Source organism: Furipterus horrens, unplaced genomic scaffold, assembly GCF_987537825.1.
Source record: "Furipterus horrens unplaced genomic scaffold, mFurHor1.1.pri manual_scaffold_3, whole genome shotgun sequence".
In the NCBI taxonomy this organism is placed as follows: domain Eukaryota; kingdom Metazoa; phylum Chordata; class Mammalia; order Chiroptera; family Furipteridae; genus Furipterus; species Furipterus horrens.
Window position 1 is genome coordinate 105,999,142 of NW_028327173.1, and position 21,429 is coordinate 106,020,570.

Below are 21,429 nucleotides of genomic sequence, written 5' to 3' on the forward strand. Positions count from 1 at the left end.
CAACTGAATCTAAAAAATAAAAACAAAGAAAAAAACTAAGCAAACAACCAGAACAGGAACAGAATCATAGGTGTGGGGATCATTTTTAGGGTTATCAACTGGGAGGGGTAAAGGGGAGAAATAGGGAAATGGTGCAAGGACTAAGAAGCATGATTGGTTGGTACAAAATAGACAGGGGGAAGTTAAGAATAATATAGGACAAGGTGAAGTCAAAGAACTTATATGCACAACCCATGGACATGAAATAAGGGAAGGGTAGGATTGCTGGAGGGAAGGGGGTACTGGGCAGCGGGGAGCAAAGGGGGGGAAATTGGATTTACTGTAACAGCATAATCAAATAAATATACTTTAAAAATTAAAAAAGGAAAAAAAGATAGGGGAGAGCAACAGGGAAAAAATGGGACAACTATAATAGAACAATTAAAATTTAAAAATAAATAAATAAATAAAAAGCTGGATCAGACAAAGGAGGAGGGCACATACCATAATGATTTTGTAAAATTAAATTCAGAAGAAAAGGAGGTACATACACATATACGGTTTAAAGCCACTGCTACCCAATGACCCCCTAACCCAATTCTTGAACTTCAAATCCAAGGGGAAGGTAAATTCAGGGGACAAGATTAGGCCTCAGCTACGTTGGCATTTATAAAACATTTTGGCAGTGCTCTTTCAGGCAGTCTATAATTAGTGAGTATGCCTCAGACTTAAAATGAACTCAGAATTTGAGAAGCCTATAGCCAATCCCCCTGAACTGTGTAGTCACGGGGCTGCTGCCGTGCTTAGGTGTCTGCCATCATGCACACAAGCGTGCATGCACATGCCAGTTCTAAAGAGTCTCTTTTTTCAAAGCTCTAATGGCCTGACCTCAACACCTGCTGCACTTCCTGAAGACAGACAGGCTCTGGAGCTCCACTTGTTCTTCGCACGCGGCTGCACTTTCTAGGAACGACCGCACACACGCAAAGGCTGGCCAGATGCCAAGCCAGGGGCAGCCCAACCGCCTAGGGCCTGAACTTTCCCAGTGCTGTCAGGGCGGGATCCCACTATGAGCTGACTCAGCGGCCAGCATGGAGCCCTGCCAACCACCCAGCAGTGCGGGGGTTGCCGGCAACTCACAGATGTCTTACTAAACTAGAGCAGTCAGCCGGGAGGCAGGTCTGGGCTGGCCGCCAGGCTGCTGCTGTCGTGGAAGCTGGGCTCTTCTGATGCTTGTCCTATCTCTGCCACTACCGCCCTGGCAATCTGAGGAAAAACCTCTGTGTGTCTCAGCATGTTCTCTGCCTCAGAGCAGGTCTGTGCAGAATCAGCAGGGGTGGCACTGTTTGTATTAAAGAGTGCCTGGAGCACTACAACCTACCACATGCTAGCTCAGTTAATCCTCACAACATCCTCCTATTCCCCCGGCAGCTCTGATACAACTTCTCCTGAAAGAACTTTCAATTACCGATAGTCTCTCCACAGTCCCTTCTAAAATCCCTAGACAGTATCAGAGTAATATATGAAAATGCAAGACTATGAAACATTACAGTGTGCTGTAATGTCAGGGAAGAGAAGAAAGAAAAGCCTTTTATTTTATTAATTTTTTTCCTGCTATCTCCCCCATTTTATATTTCTTTTCAATTAACAAAGAAGGTACCATCCTTCAAGAGTGAGACCTCGCAGGATGCGCTAATTCATTTGTTCCCTGGTACACTTTGCACCAGTTTTCTCTTCTTGTATTCAGTCACCCTTTCACAATGTAGCACTTCTTTACCACTGAGTTCAGCATTGGATCAGATAAGAGAAATGATATGCCAAAAGGAGAATGAAACTATATGGAGCCATAAAACGCCTTGGGCTCCCCTTCTCAAGTTTTTTGTTGTTGTTCTGTTGGCAAGTACATTCACAAGGTCTTTAAATATCTCTCTGCTAGGCACAAAGTCTGATAACTTCTGTAAATTTTTCATAAGGGTGTGTGATCGTCACTTGGCAACTGGTGATTACAATAAAAATTCTCTTTTATTTCACGCACGCACGTGCGTGCACACATACTCACACAAACCTGTGAGATTTTTGTCTCACAGATAGAAGACACAGGCTCAGAGAGGTGAAGAGCACTACTCAAAGATCACAAGGTAATAAATGGAAGAGATTGGATTTGTGGCTCTGGAAATTTCCTGACAACATTGCTATTGTAAACTCAGATGCTGATTTTTCAGATTCCAAAGAAGTTTTCATAGGTGACTTAGGTTGCCCCGTGAAAATTCACACCTTTTCATAACTGATGTCTGAACAGCATCAGTGGACACATGAAGAGTATGTGTTTATGGGGAGTATGGAGAAATTATTAGGTTTATCAAGGGCTCCCTGCCCAGGCACCTAAGAGTCACTTAACCTGGAACAACTTATCATTACTCCCATTCTTTGGGTGAGGAAAAACTGCAGGCAGGTCAGAAAAAGAGGAGTTGGAAGCCAAAGGCTTGGTTGAGAACAGATTCCTTAGGCTCCACCCCCTGAGATAATTCATTAGGACCCTTCAATGTATTTATTTTTAAAGCTCCCTAGATGACTCTAATGCTCACTATGTTTAAAATCACTTAAGTCTGCCTTGGCTAAAATGTCAATTTTGTGGTCTACCCTTTCCTGTGAAATAAAATCATGTCTAAAAAGTCTTAGAAAATACACACAATGCAAGTGCTTCTTGTCAACTACGTTTAGGGGCAAAACAACAAAACTGTCCTTAAAAAGCATAATCCTGGGTTAGCCCGGAGCTAAGAAACTCTCTTAAGCAAGACTGTTCAGTTGTGGCTCAGTTGGTTGGAGCATCATACCATACACCAAAAGGTTGCGGGTTTGATCCCTAGTCAGGGCGCAGACATAAGGCAACCGATCAATGTTTCCCTCTCACGTCAATGTTTCTTTCTCTTTCTCTCCCTATCTCTCTCTCTCTCAAATCAATAAATATATCCTATCTAGAGTGAGGATTTTTTAAAGTAAAAAAAAAAAAATGTTATTTTACATTACTACTAGAAAACCTATAATTAGTCACACATCTCATTTTTAGATATCCCTCTTAGCATTGCTGCAACCACATCCTTAAAAGTAAAGAGATTATACTGACATTCTTACACTTCAAACTTGGAACAATCTACATGAGCAGTAACTTTTACACATTTCTTTGCCTTAATAAAGGAAACAAATATGAAAAAATTCAAAGTCTATTCATGCTTAAACTGCTGGTCACTGGAGTAGGGTGAGAAGGCACAGACTGGCACAGACCCTGGTCCTGACAGCTCAGTACTCCTCTCCGGCTAATTTTTAGGAAGAACGAATGGCCCCTACATGAGAAAGACTGACCTGTTTAAGCTGTTCATCCTGAGTCCAGCCAGTGGAGACTGAAGATGGGGCCTTGGTAGTATCTTTGGTATGGTCTTCTTGAGCTCGCTGCCCATGTGGTGGGACCCCCGGTGCTGGAAGGAGACCAGATATGGGTACCGCTCTGGGGTCCTGGCAAGCCACTTTCTGCCCTTGAGAATATTTTGAAGCAGGCTCGGCATCTTTCTCAGCCACCTCTGCAATGTCATCATCACCATCATCATCTTCCAAGCCTCCCTCCTCTTCCTCGGGCTCTGAGTTTGCGCTGTTCTGTTCAAGAACTCGAGTCACTGCTGTGGCTGGAGGAACTCTGGCTAAGGGACCCAGGGAAGAGCTGCCAGAAGGCCGCCCAGGTGTGGCAGAAAGGAGAGTCTGTGTGACCAGCTTCTGGGCATACAAGAACTGGGCTTCTCTCATCTGCTGTCCCTGCTTCTCTCTGGCATCCATCTCCAGAGGAGCTAGGTCTGGTGGCTGCTGCGGTGGCTGCTGCTGCAGTGGTTCCATCACAGCCTCAAGCTTCACCCACCAAGTGGCATGGCTCTGAACCTGGGCACAGCCCAGCAGGCACACTGGGTCTAAACCTTAAGTGATTAATAGAAACCATAAAGAAAGAAAAAAGGAAAAAAACACTATGTAAAACAGGTTTAAGAAGGCTTTCTTTTCTCCAGTAAACGGTATGAGTTCTGAACACTAAACTTACGCTCTTAAACCTGAATTTTAAGATGAGTGAGTGGTGGGAGTTTCAGGAGTGGGTAGGTAGGGAAGCGTGTGAAGAGGAACAGGATTTAAGAGGGGACTATGGGATGAATCTCAGTAGTGATGGACTACTGTGGGTATAAAATGAAGTAAATCCAGGAGGCATGTAGAATATAAACATGTGTTCTGATCTCTCTCCCTCAACATAGCAAACATTAATCTGTTAATTACTGGAAAGGCAACTGGGTTCACACTGTACAAAGGCTGTGAATATGAAAACCGCAATAATAAAGAAAAAGAAGAGATTGCTTACAACACAGAAAATATTGCTTATGTTCTAAGGCCCATCAGAGAAATTATCATCCACACCAGACACAGAATTATCAGGCAGAGAGAATGATTTCTTTCATAGACAAGAAGAATTTAGCAAACTGCTCTTGGGTCTAAACTTTTCAAATTTCCCAGATCAAATTGCCAGTCTGCTTTTCAAGTGGACTGGGCCATGTGAACAGGACATTATAGCCTAAAAAGAATCCAATTTCAACAACATGAAAGAATGTATGCCCCCCCCACTTCCAGCAAGGAGGCAAGAGTTTCAAATTGCAATCGTCACTCAAAAACAAACAGGGGAGAATGCCTCTGGAGATTTTAAAGTTAATTAACTTGAAACAGATATCAATATTATCTAAACAGTAAGTTAATGCTTTTTTTATACACAGCCAAGTAAACTCTTCACATCCCCTTTCTTTGATTCATTTCTACTATATTCTATGACAATAACAAAAAGAAAAGTCTTTCAGGCCAAAAATATTCCAGGGGCTGGTTTATCAGCATTCTTACCAATCAGTCTCCAAATACACACCCCTTTCACACGCTCTCCTCCTCTCACTCCCCCTTCCCTTCCTCCCCTCCAATACCTACCCCCAACAAGCATCCTCCAGTTATGTTGCCTCAGCAAAGCTTCATAACTGAATGAGGATTACTACTATGCCTGGGCAAATTTCAAGTGAACAGGGCTTGCAATATGGCGTACAATGCTATCATCACATGAAAAGAGAATGCACTGCACAGGTTGGGACTTGATATTTGCATTGTTCCGTTGTTTTAGGATTGGGTGGAAAGGTTTAAAAAACAAAATATCTTTAGCATCTTTAAAAATTCATGGGGAAGTAATCACATCCCTAGCAATAAAAACTGCTTTGATTATATAAATGTTTTAATGGATTAGGGGGAAAGGTCTCATTTTAAAGCTAGGCAAAAAAAAGGAAAAATGTTCTAATTTTCTGTTTATCTTAAAAGCACTGCTTTTGCCTTTTTATTCTGAGAGACTGTAATTCCAATTTGCCTCCTACTACCTTTAATTCCTTGTTCTGCTCTTCAGAAAGTGTGAGTTATGCCTGTACCACTTTCATTCTGCTTTAGCCCTTTTTATAGTGTAACGAAGCAGGAAAAGATTTACACCCACATTAAATCCAGTTAGCAAGTGTTTGTTTAAAATAAAAACAATTTACATCAAAGAAAATGAAAGAATAAAGCAAATAATTCGTTGGCCATTTTAATTTTCCTTATAATCATTACAGTCAATCAGGAGGAGCAGGATATTTTTCAACCAAGTCCCGCCAATCATTGAACTGCTTCTTGCGGCACCATCTCTGCTGTCCCCAGCAAAGGAGGATGTGTCTCACAGCCTCTTTAATAAGACTAAAATGACTCAGTTCTACAACTCAATACACACACCCTACCCCCAAAAGCCCGTCTTCCCCCGTCCCTAAGCAAGCCAGTTGATCCGAACGACAATACCACCTGCCTACATTTAGAAAACTTGTCTCAGAAATCGAAGCCACTTCATCCCTTTATACGACCCCCTCCCCCATTTCCCCTTAAGTTCCCGAACCACCAAGTCCAGAGCAACGGACTGTCCGCACCTTTGAACCAGGTCTCAATCATCATTCCCTCTACCTTCGCTACGGGATCTCTCTAGCCCCCGCCTACTTCAAGCCCCATACCTCCGTCCCTGGTTACTCCCCACCCCCCCTTTTTTATACCCCCCAATCCAGCCTGATCACTTTTACCTCTACCAAACCCTCCCAGCCAATCCGCTGGCTTTCCTCTGATTGCCCCAACTCCACCTATCTCGCCTTCTCAGTTCCCGAGAGGTTGGGCAGGGAGAGCCTTACTCGGCACATCCCTTTATCTACAATCACCCTAATGGGCGCAGAGCGTCTCCGGTCTCCTTCTAGCGCTCTGACTTTTCCTCCGCGGCCCCAGGTCTCCGGCCGCCAGCGCCTTCAAATCTGTCCCTACACACCTGCCCCTCAGTTCCCTCCACCTGCTACAGCCCCCGCTCCCGCCGCTTACCTGTGCGGAGGGCTCCAGGTCTGCGGGCGGTGCTAGAGGGAGCCGCTCAAGCTTCGGCGCCACCGCTCCTCCAACTAGTCGGCAGCCGGGGGCCACAGCCGGGGCGGGGCCCGCACCGGAAGCGGCGCCGCGGGGCCCGCCCGTCAGCCCTGGGTGGGGAGGGGGCGGGACCGCTGAGGATGGGGCGCGGCTAGAAGCCGGAAGCTGCCAAAAAGGGATCAAGGGGCGGGATCAGACGGAAGTGACTTCTAGGGACGGCTCCGCCAAATTAATTCGTGAGCGGAAGCGGGTCGAAACTGGCGGAAGCTTCCGCCAGTGGAAAGTGCGGAACTGGAGCTATGTTGTGAACACTTCCGCGGAGAGCTTGAAAGAACTGCTGTACCTGCAGTTGTCCCTGCATGTTTTCTGGTTGCGGAGGTTGGTATGGCGCGGCCGGCAGGTTGGGAGGAAGGTAAATAAAGGAAAAGGAGTCAGGGTTTTCTGTTGCTTCGGTTCTTTCCCCAATCTCAAACCTCAAGCCAGCCTTCCTCTGAGTTTCCCGCTTCCAGATCAACTTTTATCTGAACTCCATTCCTTCCTGGTCTGAGACCTGGCTCTCCTTTGAGGCATCCCTCGGAACCCCTGCTCACATGGATTAGTATTCTCACTTCCCTGGTTCCAAAGGGGGGGGACCGTGTGCGAAATGCTGTCACCTCGCAAAGACCGTTGCTTCTCCGACGCTTACTTTCAAGACTCCATTTACTCGTCTCTGTAGAGAGCATCTACTTATTTGTGTATCCAGCCCCCTTGCCTTACTTTCCTCTGTCTCCCAGCTTGATAATTTCATAGTCAGTGTGGACAACCCAGTTAACATCCGTGTCTCATCTCTAGCGACCCTTCTATCAGCCTCCCAGTCCCAGTGGGTTTGAAACCTGAATCTTAACAGAAACGCTGTCACGTCAGAAATCGATAATGAAAATATCCCTCTGTCCAACCACAGCCCGACATCCTTTCAGCTTGACTGCTCAAGAACTTCACCGTAACTTACTTTTTCACTTTTATCAGGACCTCCAGTCTGTTGAAAACCTATACGTAATCCTCATCTTCACTTCCCTCCTTGTCCACCTTATATTCAATGGTACATCATTGCAGTCCTACTCTTGCATACTCTTAAGCCTGCCCATCACACCTTTTTCCCCAAGTCCTCTGTCCTGAATGGACAAACATGCTTCTCTATGCCTGTGCCTTGTCATAGATATGTGTCCTGCTCAACAGATTGGCATCTAAGTTAATTTCATCCTTGACTGAACAGTGCCTGGAAATTTCATTATACTTTTCTAGTTAACTTGCTTTCCAATATCTCTGCAGAGCTCTAATCCAACATTTTCTGTACCCCTCCCCCTGATTATCTTACTATACATATAACAGAAAATGTAGAATGCCCTAAAGTCTAGACTTCTACAGATATTCTATTCCTGTCCTTTCTTCCTGTAATTTATTCAATCAAAAGTGTTCATTGAACTCCTACTATATGCCAGGCAAGGCACTCATGTAGGTACTCGTTGAGAGTTGAACAAAAAAAATTCCTTGTTCTAAAGGATCTTTCTAGTGTAGGGAGACCGAGAAACATATATCTGCTGTGAAGGGACATGTGCTATGAAGAAGAACAAAGATGGTGGTGTCAGGTAGCTGGTATTTTAGATGTTAGTCAGAGAAGGACTCATTGATAAGCGACATTTAAGCAGAAACTGGGATTGACTTGGTGGGAGTGGGCCATGTGGGTGTCTAGGAAAGGTGTTCCAGACAGAGGCAACAGCAAATGCAAATGATCTGAAGCAGGAATATGCTTGACATGATATAGGAGTAGCAAGGAGACCACGAGAGTGATGAGGAGAGTGGTAGGAGATGACATGAGAGAGGTGTCTAGGGGCCCAATCATGCAGGGCCTTGTAGGTCATGATCACACCTTTGGATTGTTACCACAGAAATCACTGGAGAGTTTTGAGCAGAAGAGGGACTTGATCAGATTTAAGTCTCTAAAAGTATAATTCTAGCTATTGTGTGGGGAATAGACTATGAAAGGTGGGGTGTAAGAGTGGAAGCATTGGTCTTGGCAGAAGATGATGGTGACCTGAACTAGATGACAACAGTGGGGGTGGTAAGAAGTGGTCAGGTTCCAGGTGTATTTTGAAAGTAAAGCCACTAGGATTTGCTAATGGATTGGGTGTACAGGTTAGAGAAGAGTCAAGGATGATGCCGAGTGTTTTGTCCCAAGTAACTGGTTAGAATAGTGATATCATTTACTGACCTGGAGAATGCTATCAGAAACTGATCCCAATGGAATACTACTTGGCAATAAAAAGGAAAAAAGTATTGATACAGCCAACAACTTGGGGTTACAACAACAGGCATTATACTGACTGAAAGAAGTTAGTCTCAAGATGACACTCTTGGAAAGATTGAGACTATAATGATGGAGAATAAGTCAGTGGTTGTCAGGAGCTGGGCTGGAGGAGTGACTATAAAAGGATAGCATAATAGGATCTGGGGTGATAGGATTCTTCTGTATCCTGTTTTGGTGGCAGTTACATGAATTTATATGTGTTAAAATCAGTAAAACTGTACAACAGAAATACAATTAATTTATTGTATGATCATGTTTTGGGGTTGTTGTTGGTTTTTTAGCTAAACTTTCATGTGCTGAAATTTCCCTTCCCAATTCTCAGGGCTTTTCCTTTAACCCTTTGCAATGTTGGGTCTTTCCATCAGTATTCAAACAAGCTCTAGTTTCAACTCTCTTTTGCTTTAAGAAAATAAATAAAACACCAATCGCTTAACTCCATATTCTGTTATTAAAGCCTTATCTCATTATTCTTTCTAACAGAGCTGCTGGAATTACTATCCTCGCTGCAGCTTCTTCCTAAAATGCTCTATGTCTTCCCATTGCTCTTGGGATTGAGACATACATTTCTTCACATGGTCTATAGAGCCCAAGCTTCTGCCTACCTCTTTGGTTTTGTCTCTGCCTCAGGTATAATAAAGGACCCAAGAAAGCAGCCTTACTACATGACCTCAGTAGTTATATCAGAAGAGCCCTCACCGCCTTGATAGAAGTATGTTTTAACCCAGAGATAGACACTCATTCTGGTTACAAAGAGTATCTTTTAATCCCTCTACTTTGGCATCCAAGGTATGGTAGATTAAACAGTACAGCAAGTCTTTGAATAATATTTTGTTATAACATTGATGAGATGCTGTGGGAACTTAACTCTTGTTTATATCAATTAGCTTATGGTAAAATTGGTTTTGCTATGTATCGTTTCACTTAAAGTCACAAAACCTATTAACAATGTTAAGTGTGGACTTCCTGTATTTTTCAGCTCCTCCCCTCAAGAGGTCAAGTTTATTTCTCCATTCTCTGAATCTAGGCTTAGCCACATGACTTGCCTTGTTCTATGAGACATTAGTAAACCTGATACAAGAAGAGTCTTAAAAAGTGCTTACAATTGTGACTTGCTCTCTCCTGCTCCTGGGAACTCTTCTACCACATTGTCCTGCTAACCTGTGTGGATGATGAGAGACATGTGATCATCCTCCCAACTGACTAATCAACTACCAGATATTAGTGTGGCCCCTTAGGTCAAGTAATCTGCCAGATACCAGGTATGTGAGCCAGACCACTGTAGATCATCTAGGCTCAGCTACGCTGGCGCAGACCAGTAGAACACCCCCCATCCCTACGCAGAGAACCCACAGACCAGTGAAAAATAATTTTTATTGTTTTAAAGTTAAACCAATAAGTTTTGAAATGATTTGTTTTGCAATCAAAGATAAATGATACTCAAGACATTTCTTTGCATCTATTGCGCTGTATTTGTTTGGGTGTACTTCTTGGAGTCACTGAGTGCCTGAAGAAGAATGCCACCTGTGCATCATCATCTTAGAGTTGGTATAAGTTACCTTAGGTTCTCCCATCAAATTTCTCATGGTTTTGCTTTTTTTTTTTTAGCTTTATTTTATCATTATTTTTAAGTATATTTTATTGATTATGTTGTTACAGTTTTTCCAATTTCTTTTCCCTTTGCTCCCCTCTGCCCAGCACCACCCTTCCCTCCAGCAATCCCACCCCACTTAGTTCATGTCCATGGGTCGTGCATATAAGTTCTTTGGCTTCACTCTTTCCTATATTATTCTTAACTTCCCCCTGTCTATTTTGTACCAACCAATTATGGCTTCTTAACCCCTGCATCATTTCCCCATTTCTCCCCTTTTCTCATCCCAGCTGATAACCCTCCAAATGATCCTCATACCTATGATTCTGTCCCTATTCTGGTTGTTTGCTGAGTTTATTTTTGTTTTTCTTTTTTTAGGTTGTCTTGTTGATAGTGTTGAGTTTGTTGTCATTTTAATGTTCATAGGTTTGATCTTTTTCTTAAATAAGCCCCTTTAACATTTCATATAATAAGGGTGTGGTGGTGATGAACTCCTTTAGCTTTACCTTGTCTGGGAAGCACTTTATCTGCCCCTTCATTCTAATTGATAGCTTTGCTTGATAGAGTAATCTTGGTTGTAGGTCCTTGCTTTTCATCACATTGAGTACTTGTTGGTCCCTTCTTGCCTGCAAAGATTTTTTTGAGATCAGCTGATAGTCTTATAGGAACCCCTTTGTAGGTAACTGTCTTCTTTTCTCTTGCTGCTTTTAAGAGTCTCTCTTTATTTTGAACCTTTGGCATTTTAATTATGATGTGTCTTGGTGTGGTCTTCTTTGGGTCTAGCTTGTTTAGGACTCTCTGTGCTTCCTGGACTTGTATGTCTATTTCCTTCGTCAGATTTGGAAAGTTTTCCTTCATTATTCTTTCACATACATCTCTGTCTCCTCAACTCGACATGCTTCTGTGTTTGCCTCTATGTCTTAGGTAGAGCTGTTGCACCTGTTATGTTGTAAGGGGAGGAGCCTTAGGTATTCATCAGTGCGGGGGGGCAACCCATTCCACCACGCTGTGATGCTGTATGTGGGGGAGGGGTCTGAGAGGGAACAATGCTGCTTGCTCAGCACTCGCCCCTTTTCCAGGCACTTCTCCCACTTCCCTTATGGGATTAGTGCCTCTCTCTAGCTGTTGCCCTGGTTGTGGTTCCCAGAGTGGGTGGGTCTGTGGACGTTCTAGGAGCGAGGGGGCTCTCTAAACAAACAGACTGCAGAGAGACCAACCGTTTCTTCCTCCACCCCAACCCCCACTGGTTTTCACAGTCAGAAGCAATGCGACCTTACCTTCTCCAGCTGCTAGGTCTGGTCTGGTGCTGGGAGCGCTCCTCATATGTCCCTCCCAACTTTCCAAAACAAGTGACTGTGCCTTCCACCAGCGCACCGCTGCCGCCTCTGCCGCTGCTGCCACTGCTGCCACCACCACACTGTGTCCTCTCTGCCCCATCTCCGCCCCTCCTACCTGTCTGGATGAACATTTCTTTTATATCTTTGTTTGTTGGACTTCCATTCAGCTGGATTTTCTTAAACTTCTGGTTGTCTCCAGTTTTGCAGTATGCAGTTGTACTCCTTCTTAGTTGTGGGGGGAGACGCAGCGTGCCTACCTACGCCTCCATCTTGGCTGGAAGTTCTAGTTTTGCTTATTTATAACAGGAATAATCTTATAATTTTACACATTGTGTCTGTTGCATTTCAGCTTGTTCATTGATTTTATTACTTTTTTAAAATAAAGGTTGAATTGTATAAATATTGTGTAACATTTGTATGTGTGTTATAAATTTAATCTTAAATGTTCAGGGCATAAAAGCTAAGAAACAACATGTAAATGGCCATATTATAGAATAATAGTATAATTAGTCATAGCTAATGAAGGGAAAAATGCCTAAGTTTGTGCTTATGATAGCCAGTGTTAATTATTGATGTAATTTTGCCCATCTTAATGAGATTTGGTGTTTAGCATGAGTGTGTGTCAATTTTGGGTCACTGGGAACGTACAAAATGTTTATTGAAATTAATGGTGACTACATTTTCAACTTGCATTGGCCCCACAAGAGATTTTCCAGGATTGATTACCCTGAGTACTGTCCTACAGTTACTGTACCTTTTACTGTCATGGAAAATTAAAATGCAACCTGATGAGTAAGGTTTCTTCTCTCTTGAGATCAAGGTATAGCCTCAGAGAGCCTCTATTAGCATGTGTAAAGCCTCTGCTGAGGGAATGGTCGTCGGCAGCCGTCTGTCTCGAGAGACGATGGTGTAGCTTCTTAAGTGTCTATCTGCACCGCCGAGAATGGCTGTGCAGTCCGACTCGGGAGTGACACGGCATCTGTCTCCTCCCGTGTTGAATCGACATCTTGCGATGACGCTGGAGTGTCCTCTCCAGTGGAGCTGAAGCTACAGAGCCTGGGCAGGGTGATATGGAGGGTCTGCTGTTGCCCATGCAGCAGACCCCCCCTCTCTTCGCAGCTGAAGGGTCCAAGGGAAAGACGGAGTCGATACAGCTTGGGTTCAGGTGCGCCGCAGGAGTTGCCGGTGTTGACTACAACGTCAAACCGCCTTAGGGACTCCGGCTCCGGATTTTCTGTCGGGGTTTACTCCCTTAACCTTTCCCCAGAAGTGGTATGCCGCAAGGCAGCGGAGGTTTTTTGGAGTCAGAGTTTTCCTTCTCTGATGTACCCTGACTGGAAGATCGAACCAGCGACACTTAGCTCGCAGGCCGACGCTCAATCCACTGAGCTAAACCAGCCAGGGCTCTGAGGGAATGGTATTAACATGCTAAAGTAAGAATGACAATCGAGGGGAAGTCTGAAAGGGAGCATATCAAGTCTACACATTCCTGAGGGGGCCTCTTTCAGTGTCCAGTGTGCTTTTCTGGGTGGGGGAGTGGAGGGGAGATATGCCCGTCAGACTGACTCCTAGGTTCTTTCTTTCACAGAATTTCATACTTTGAATCAAACAATTGTTATTTAGTGTCTGGTATCCTGAGTTACATGATGTGTCAGCCTCCACAAACCTGTCAACCCTGGGGACTGCCAGCACCTAGTTATTGAGGCTCAAAGCTGAACCCTGGGGTCTTCTGTGTAATGAGGCCTCCTGGCAGTAGGCAACCAGCATTTGCCTGCAGGTAGCTGCTTTCGCCACAAAGGTCCTTTCCAATCTTGTGACTCTGGGATTTGACAACATTCTGAAAACTGCCTTGATTATATTATTCTTTTCTTCATCTGGGAATAGGTCAGACCTCTAAGGCAAGTGAAAAGGTCAGTACCAAAGGGCCTTATCTTGGAAAACATTGGATCATTTCACTCTTCTTGGTACTTACTTGAAAGCTGTCTTTGCAAAGCTCCATCTAGATTTCTGTGGTGACCTCAGCACTCAGCTGTCTCACAGACTGCCAGGGCAAAAGGGAACAGGGAGCAGTGCAAGCCATCTGTCCTAGAACAAGACATCTACATAGGTCTGTGCCTCTGGTTGGGGCTCTTTGAGAGCCATCTGGCCTCCCATCTGACAGAGCCCTTATAAACCAGACTTATAACAAGTGCTGGTGAGATTAAGGAGAGGGTACCTGGCAGTCAGCTTGGTTAGATGGAAGAATTGTGGGGCCAACCAATTGCTGTAAATGTGCCCACAGACACATCTACACATGCCATCTTGTAGCTTTTACACCCATCAAGAGCCTTTACTTCCAACACCAACACTGAATGTTGAGTTATCAAGAACAGTAATATGCTTTTTCTATTGTTAAAGTTGTCATCTCTGAGTTTAAAAAAAAATAGCCTGTCAATTTTAAGAGAAAAGTACAGAGAAGTTATGGAGGATACCGGGTAAGTATTTTGGAAACAAGCTCAGAGAATGCAAGGTATCCTGGGGGAAATTAAGTGGAAAAGAAGTTGCCTAAATATGGGGTGGGGGGCACTTGCTTTCTTTTGTTAGGTTTGAGGTGTTTGGGCCACTGGCTCATAGTGTCTTTATTGTCCTCACACAGCACATACCACACATCTATATTCCTGTTTAAGCTTAATGCTAAACTAAGCATATACATATACATATATAATGGGAGTTTCTGGTATTTTATTGAGGTGAAATATATTCAGTGTCAGAGAGGTTGAAAAGGTTATTTATACCTCATTTACTACTTTGTAGCAAAAGAACATGTTGAATGCTTTGATTCAAACCAATCTTTTTTTTTTTTTTTTTAATTCTCACCCAACCATATGTTTTTATTGATTTTAGAGAGAGGAAGGGGGAGAGGGAAAAAAATTGACTTGAGAAAGAGATATTGATTAGTTGCCTCCTGTATGTTCCCTGACCAAGAATAGAACGCAACCTTCAGTGCATGGGCCCAAAAGAGTCACCTGGCCTGGGCAATTCAAACCAATCTTAACACATTGTTGACCTGTCACGAAAAAAACTCGTGTTTTCAAGCCCAAATGTTTGTTGACCAATAATGAATTAACTTGTGTTTGCACTCACATTAGCTTACACAATTCTTGAAACTGAGAGTAATATAGGATTTTCTAAAAGTTTTCTTAACTATGTTTACTGTATTATTAAAAAGTTGTTATTCTAGATATTCCAGGTTTTATCACAATTTTAATATTGCAAAAATTTCAAATATAGTTCATTGCAACAGTGAAGAATTTTTCAATGAATTATATGCAGATGCTTTTTCTGATTGTCCAAGTGACTTTGAAGTACATAGCAGTGCTGTGGAAGATGATAGTCTGTTGGAAGATAGTTATGAATCTGATATTAGACCACCAAAATGGCAAAAAAGAAATGTGATAGAATCTGATAGTTTAAATGATTTTGAAGAAGGGTGGACAGTTTATCATACCAAAAAAAGTTATTAGAAGTTATATAGAAAATATGTACAAAATTTCATTTCAATACATTATGTATGAATAAAGTATATTGAAGTTTATTTAGAGTTTCATTTTCATATTCAATTATGAAAAAATAGCCAATGATATGGAATAACTTTTGTATAAAATTGCTGGTCAACAATGTGTTAACACATTGGGGTTTTTTTTTGTTTGTTTGTTTGTTTTTACCCTCACTGGAGGACATGCTTATTGATTTTTTAGAGGGAGGGGAAGGGAGGGAGAGAGAAACATCTATGTGAGAGAGAAACATGGATCAGTTGCCTCTTGCATGTGCCCTGACTGGGGACTGAACCTGAAATTTAGGCATGTGCCCTGACTAGGAATCGAACCTGCAACCTTTTGGTTTATGGGATGACACTCCTACCAATTGAGCATACTGGCCAGGGCTTAACACATGTTCTTAACCCTGCTGCAATTTTAGGGATTAACACATAACTTCATTTGGGAATCTGATTCAGAAACATCATCATTAAAAACGTAGCTGGGTGTTTTCAGTCTCTCCAATTAAAGTGAAATTTTATTTTAGAATGCTTATAACTGCCCTAGATTATGTTGGAAGAGAATAGAGTGGTTATAAAACTAACTAATTAATAGTAATATCCTCCTGACCAATAATATCCTCCCATGTTTCTTCCCCCATCCTCCCCACTACCACCACCACACCTGCCAAAAAAGGGCAAAATACTGAACTTAACATTGGTCATCAAGCAATCAGATATTTCCCAATATGGACAGTTCAGCCCTCCAGTTTTGCTTCCAGAATTCAGGTGCTAGGAGAATGGCATTTACATTTGTGTGTGTTTTCTACAACTCCTTTACTCTCACTCCCTAAAGCCCATGAAGCCTCTGTTGTTTGTGATCATGGCATGTGCAATGACTGAATTTCCTGTACTTATACAATATAGGATCCGCTCTGACCCAGTACAACCTAACCCTAATATTAATAGTTGGATACAAAACTTAAACAAATTAGTCACAATATTTGAGGGCTCTCTCCTTATTAAAAATGAACAGTTAACCCAAAGAAAAATGGTTATAGTCATTAAAAAGGATGAAGTCAATACATTTCTACTGACATGGGAAGATGTCAATGATAGGATTTAAAGATTTTATTTCTTTTTAGAGAGAGGGGAAAGGAGTGAGAAAGAAAGGGAGAGAAACATCGATTGGTTCCTTCTTACAATGCACCACAAGCAGGGACCGGGCCCACAACCCAGGCATGTGCCCTGACCAGGAATCAAACCAGTGAACTTTTGCTTCGCCGTATGACAGCCAATCAGCGCTGTCAATGGCAGGATTTAAAGAAACTAGCAAGTTACTGAAAGGTATGTAAAAAAGTCATTTTGAAAAAAATTGAGTAAAAACAGAATTTTTTTAAAAATTTGAGCAATGATTTACTTTTTTGAAAAATAATTTCCTATCTTAACAATAAAGGTAGTTATAATACATTTCCTAACCTTAGACTCAAGTTTATTCTTTGTTTTCTTTGCTAATTAGAAAGAATATATATTAAGGAAAAACTACAGTACTTATTAGCTGATAGTTATCATGCAGTAAGCACTTCACTTACATTATCATTTAATTCTCCCAGTAACCCCCATTTTACAGGTGAGAAAACTAATGCTTATTGTAGTTAAGAAACTAACCCATATTAAGTTACATGTTATAGGTAGCAGAGCAGAGGTCTGAACCCAGAGCTGCCTGACTGCAATTCATGCTGTTAAACACCATGCTATATTTCTCCTATCAATATAAATGACTTGTAACCGTTTGAGCTTATTTTTCAATATACACTTTACAACAGCGGGCTACAGAGAATCAATATGGTTGCATATTAGCTTTGTAATTTGGCTAAAAAGGTACGTGAACCCCTAAATTAGAAAGTAAAACTAGATCATGCCGGAAAGGGAGTCCTCATAATGTACACTTGATTCCATAATTGCTTTGGACCTGACTGGTTCATGTTTCCCATTCTCCCTTTTCTGTTTATTTCTTTACTCCGTGCCTCTTTTTCCAACTTCACGGCAGTTTCAACTAGGCCATATAAAACAACGGACTTTGGTGGAAGGAAAGCCTTTAAACCGTTCTCTGCAATAGTGCTGAATTCCTCTGTTTCTCAAAGACTTTTCAGTCTTTTTTTCTGCTGTTGGGGTTCAGTGGCTTCTCCAGCTATTCAAGGCCCCACTTCTGGACTCCTATTCCTTTTCATTTCTGCTTGCAAACCAGTATGTCTTGCCTAAGCTTATCTCATACAATATCTTGTTAAACACGGCAAGGAACGACAAATACACTCTAGCATTCTGACTCTTGGTCCATGACTTCAGAATACCATGGAAAGAAAGTTTTTCTTTTTTTAATTCCTCAAGTATTTCTATTAAAAATGGACACGAAGCACTGGCCGGGTGTCTCGTTAGGAACGTCATCTCATGCACCAAAAGGCTGTGGGTTCGATCCCCGGTCAGGGCAATACCAAGGTTGTGGGTCCACTCCTCAGTCGGGGGGAGTGTTTTTCTCTCTCTCTCTGTCTTTCTCTTTCTGTCTCTCTTACTCTCACCCTCTCTCCCTTCCTCTCTCTTTAAAATCAATAAACATAACCTCAGGTAAGGATTTAAAAAAAAAGACACCAGACTCTGGTTGGGGAGCTAAGTTGTTTAGAGCGTCATCCCAATACACCAAGGTTGTGGGTTTGATCCCTGGTCAGGGCACATACAAGAATCAACCACTGAATGCATAAATAAGTGGAACAAGAAATTAATGTCTCTTTCTCCCCCAACTCTAAAAAAAAAAAAAAAAATCAATAAATAAACATTTTTAAAGTATATTTTATTGATTATGTTGTTACAGTTGTCCCAATTTCTTTTCCCTTTGCTTCCCTCTTCCCAATACCCCCTTTCCCTCCAGCAATCTCACCCCCCTTAGTTCATATTCATGGGTCATGCATATAAGTTCTTTAGCTTCATCCTTTCCTATATTATTCTTAACTTCCCCCTGTCTATTTTGTACCAACCAATTATGCTTTTTAGTCCCTGCACCATTTCCCCCATTTCTCCCTCTCCCAGACAATAACCCTCCAAATGATCCCCATACCTATGATTCTGTTCCTGTTCTGGTTGTTTGCTTAGTTTGTTTTTCTTCTTATTTTTTAGACACAGTTGTTGATAGTTGTGACTTGTCATTTTAATGTTCGTAGTGTTGATCTTTTTCTTAAATAAGTCCCTTTGACATTTCATATAATAATGGCTTGGAGATGATGAACTCCTTTAGCTTTACCCTGTCTGGCTAGCACTTTATCTGCCCTTCCATTCTAAATGATAGCTTTGCTGGATAGAGTAGTCTTGATTGTAGGTCCCCACTTTTCATCACATTGAGTACTTCTTGCCAGTTGCTTCTTGCCAGCAAAATTTCTTTTGAGAAATCAGCTGATAGTCTTATAGGCAAACCTTTATAGGTAACTCTCTGCTTTTCTTTTGCTGCTTTTAAGATTCTCTCTTTATCTTGAACCTTTGGCATTTTAGTTATGTGTCTTGGTGTGGTCCTCTTTGGGTCTGGCTTGTTTGGGAGTCTCTGTGCTTCCTGGACTTGTATGTCTATTTCTTTCACCAAATTAGGGAACTTTTCCTTCATTATTTTTTCACATAAGCTTTCGATTTTTTTTCTTCCTCTTCTCCTTCTGGCACCCCTATGATTCGGATGTTGGCATGTTTAAACTTGTCCCAGAGGTTCCTAGACCTCTCCTCGTTTCTTTCAGTTCTTGTTTTCTCATTCTGTACCGGTTGACTGTTTATTTCTTCCTCATGTTCCAAATCATTGATTTGAACCCTGGTTCCCTTTCCTTCACCATTGGTTTCGTGTGGATTTTCCTTCGTTTCATTTAGCATAGCCTTCACTTCTTCCCTTATGTGTTTACCATACTTAAGCATATCTGTCAAGTCTGTGAGCATCTTTATTACTGGTGCTTTGAACTCTATTTCTGTTAGGTTGGCTATCTCCTCGTTTGTTAGGTTGGCTATAACCTCATCATTTATTCTCGCACTGGAACCTTGATCTGTTCCCTCTTTTGGGCCATACTTCTCTGTCTCCTCATCTTGACAGGCTCCTGTGTTTGTCTCCCTCTGTGTCTTAGGTAGAGCTGTTGCACCTGTTGTGGTGTAAGTGGAGGAGACATAGGTATTCATTAGTACAGGCGACCTGTTCCACCACATTGTGGTGCCATGTGTAGGGAGGGGTCTTAGAGGGGACAATGCCGCTTGCTCATCACTCGCCCCTTTTCCAGGCACTTCTCCCACTTCCCATATGGGACTGAGGCCTCTTTAGCTGTTGCCCTGGCCATTGTTCCCAGAGTAGATGGGTCTGCGTGTGTTCTAGGACTGTGGGGGCTCTTTAAACAAGTGAACTCTACTGAGAGCCTGGCAGTTTCTTCCTCCGCCCCAACCCTCACTGGTTTGCGTAGTCAGAAGCAATGAGGGTTTATTTTCCCCAGTGCTGGAATCATGAGCTGTGCGGTCTGGTCTGGTGCTGGAATCACTCCCCAGGTGTTTCTTCCTACTTTTTAAAACGTGTGACTGTGCTTTCCACCGGCCTGCCACTGCCACTGCTGCTGCCGCCAGCACACTGCATCTTCTCTGCCCTGGCTCTGCCCCTCCTACCTGTCTGGATGAGTATTTCTTCTTTATATCTTTGTTTGTTGGACTTCCATGCAGTTTGATTTTCTGGAACTTCCCATTGTCTCTAGTTTTGAGGTAGTTGTATTTCTTCTTAGTTGTGGAGGGAGATGCAGCGTGTCTGTCTAGGCCTCCATCTTTGCCGGAAGTCCAAATAAACATTTTTTTTTTTTTTTAATGGACACCAAATAAGTTCAGTTCCTGATGTCTTGGAAATTGCTCTTATTAGGTTGAGGCTCATACCAAAAAAATTTAGAGAAAAACACTTCAGCAGCTCATCATACTCACAAGTGGCTGTTTGAAATATTTCAACAGTGACTTCTTTTGATTGAATTTTTAAAAAATTTTAAATCAAAGACACTCTCTTATATTAGCACAATGCACATGTGACAAAATTGGGAAATTAACATTGATAAACAAAGTTATCCAACCCACAGACTTTATTCAGATTTCACCCACTGTTCTACTTGTCTTCTGCAGTAAGAATTGTCAGGTCCAGGATCTAATCCAGGATCACCGGTTGCATTTCAGTTGTCATGGCTCTTTAGCCATCCTTCATCGGAATCAGTCATAGTCTTTCTTTGTCCTCTCAACTTTGACATTTTGAAGAGATGGGGCCAGTTTTTTGTTTGTTTGTTTGTTTTTTAAACAACAGAAATTTATTCTTTCACAGCTCTGGATGTTGGAAGTCTGAAATCAAGATGTCTGCACACAAGGCTAAACTCCCTCTAAAGATGCTAAGAGAGAATCATTCCTTGCCTTTTCCATTTCCTTGTGGCTTCAGCCTTTATTTGGCTTGTGGCTGCAGGGCCAATTATTTTGTAGAATGTCCCTTGATTTAGGTGTGTCTGATGCATCATTAGCTTCAGGTTATGCATAGGTGGCAGGAATACCCCAAAAGTAACACTGTGTTCTTCTCATTGAGCCTACTAGGTGGCAGGCCATTGTGGCTTGTTCCCATATTAGTGATGTTAACTTTGATCACCAAGTCCTGGACGTGTCTTCAAAGTTTCTCTACTATAAAGTTACTATTTTCTCTTTGTAATAAATAACTACCGTGTGGGAGATTATTTGAAGTTTTTTGAATACCTGTATACTGTTCCTTATAGTACATTGATAGCTCTTGCCTGAATCAAATTACTATAATGATTGCCAGATAATTTTTAAACTCTGTAATTCCTTTTGCATCTCTTAGTTAACATTTACTGTAGGATATTTTCTTCCCTCTTATTTATTTACTTTTGTCAACATGGATCCATGAATTCTGATTTTATTCAATAAGTAAGTATTATTACTTGTTTTGATGCCCTGATTGTCCCAAATTTAGCCAGTGGGAACTCCTTCAAGCTAGCTTCTGTGCCTGACATTCTTGGAGCACATTTTTACTTCTGGCACGAGATGGAACAGTGATTTCTTTTGAAAACAGGTTGATAAGCCTATAGTGAGGTTTGAGAATTCCATCATATATGCACAGGATTGGTTGTAAGATCTATGAGGACAGCCTCCAATAGCA

The 21,429-nt window shown here is 42.1% G+C and overlaps 1 protein-coding gene across 3 annotated transcripts in view; it reads right to left on the reverse strand.

Annotated features, from left to right (window-relative positions):
* The window catches only part of ARID3B (AT-rich interaction domain 3B), a 49,152-nt gene extending 42,639 nt beyond the window's left edge, over positions 1 to 6,513 (reverse strand). For all 3 annotated transcript variants that reach the window (XR_016509756.1, XM_090270019.1, XM_090270018.1), the window contains exons 1-2: positions 6,412 to 6,513; positions 3,340 to 3,938 (exon numbers count right to left, since the gene is read on the reverse strand). Coding sequence is in view for 2 of the 3 variants with exons in the window: in XM_090270019.1 (XP_090126145.1) it covers positions 3,340 to 3,861 (522 nt within the window). In the remaining variant the exon portion in view is untranslated. The remainder of the gene's footprint in view (positions 1 to 3,339; positions 3,939 to 6,411) is intronic.
* Between the last annotated feature and the right edge of the window lie 14,916 nt (positions 6,514 to 21,429).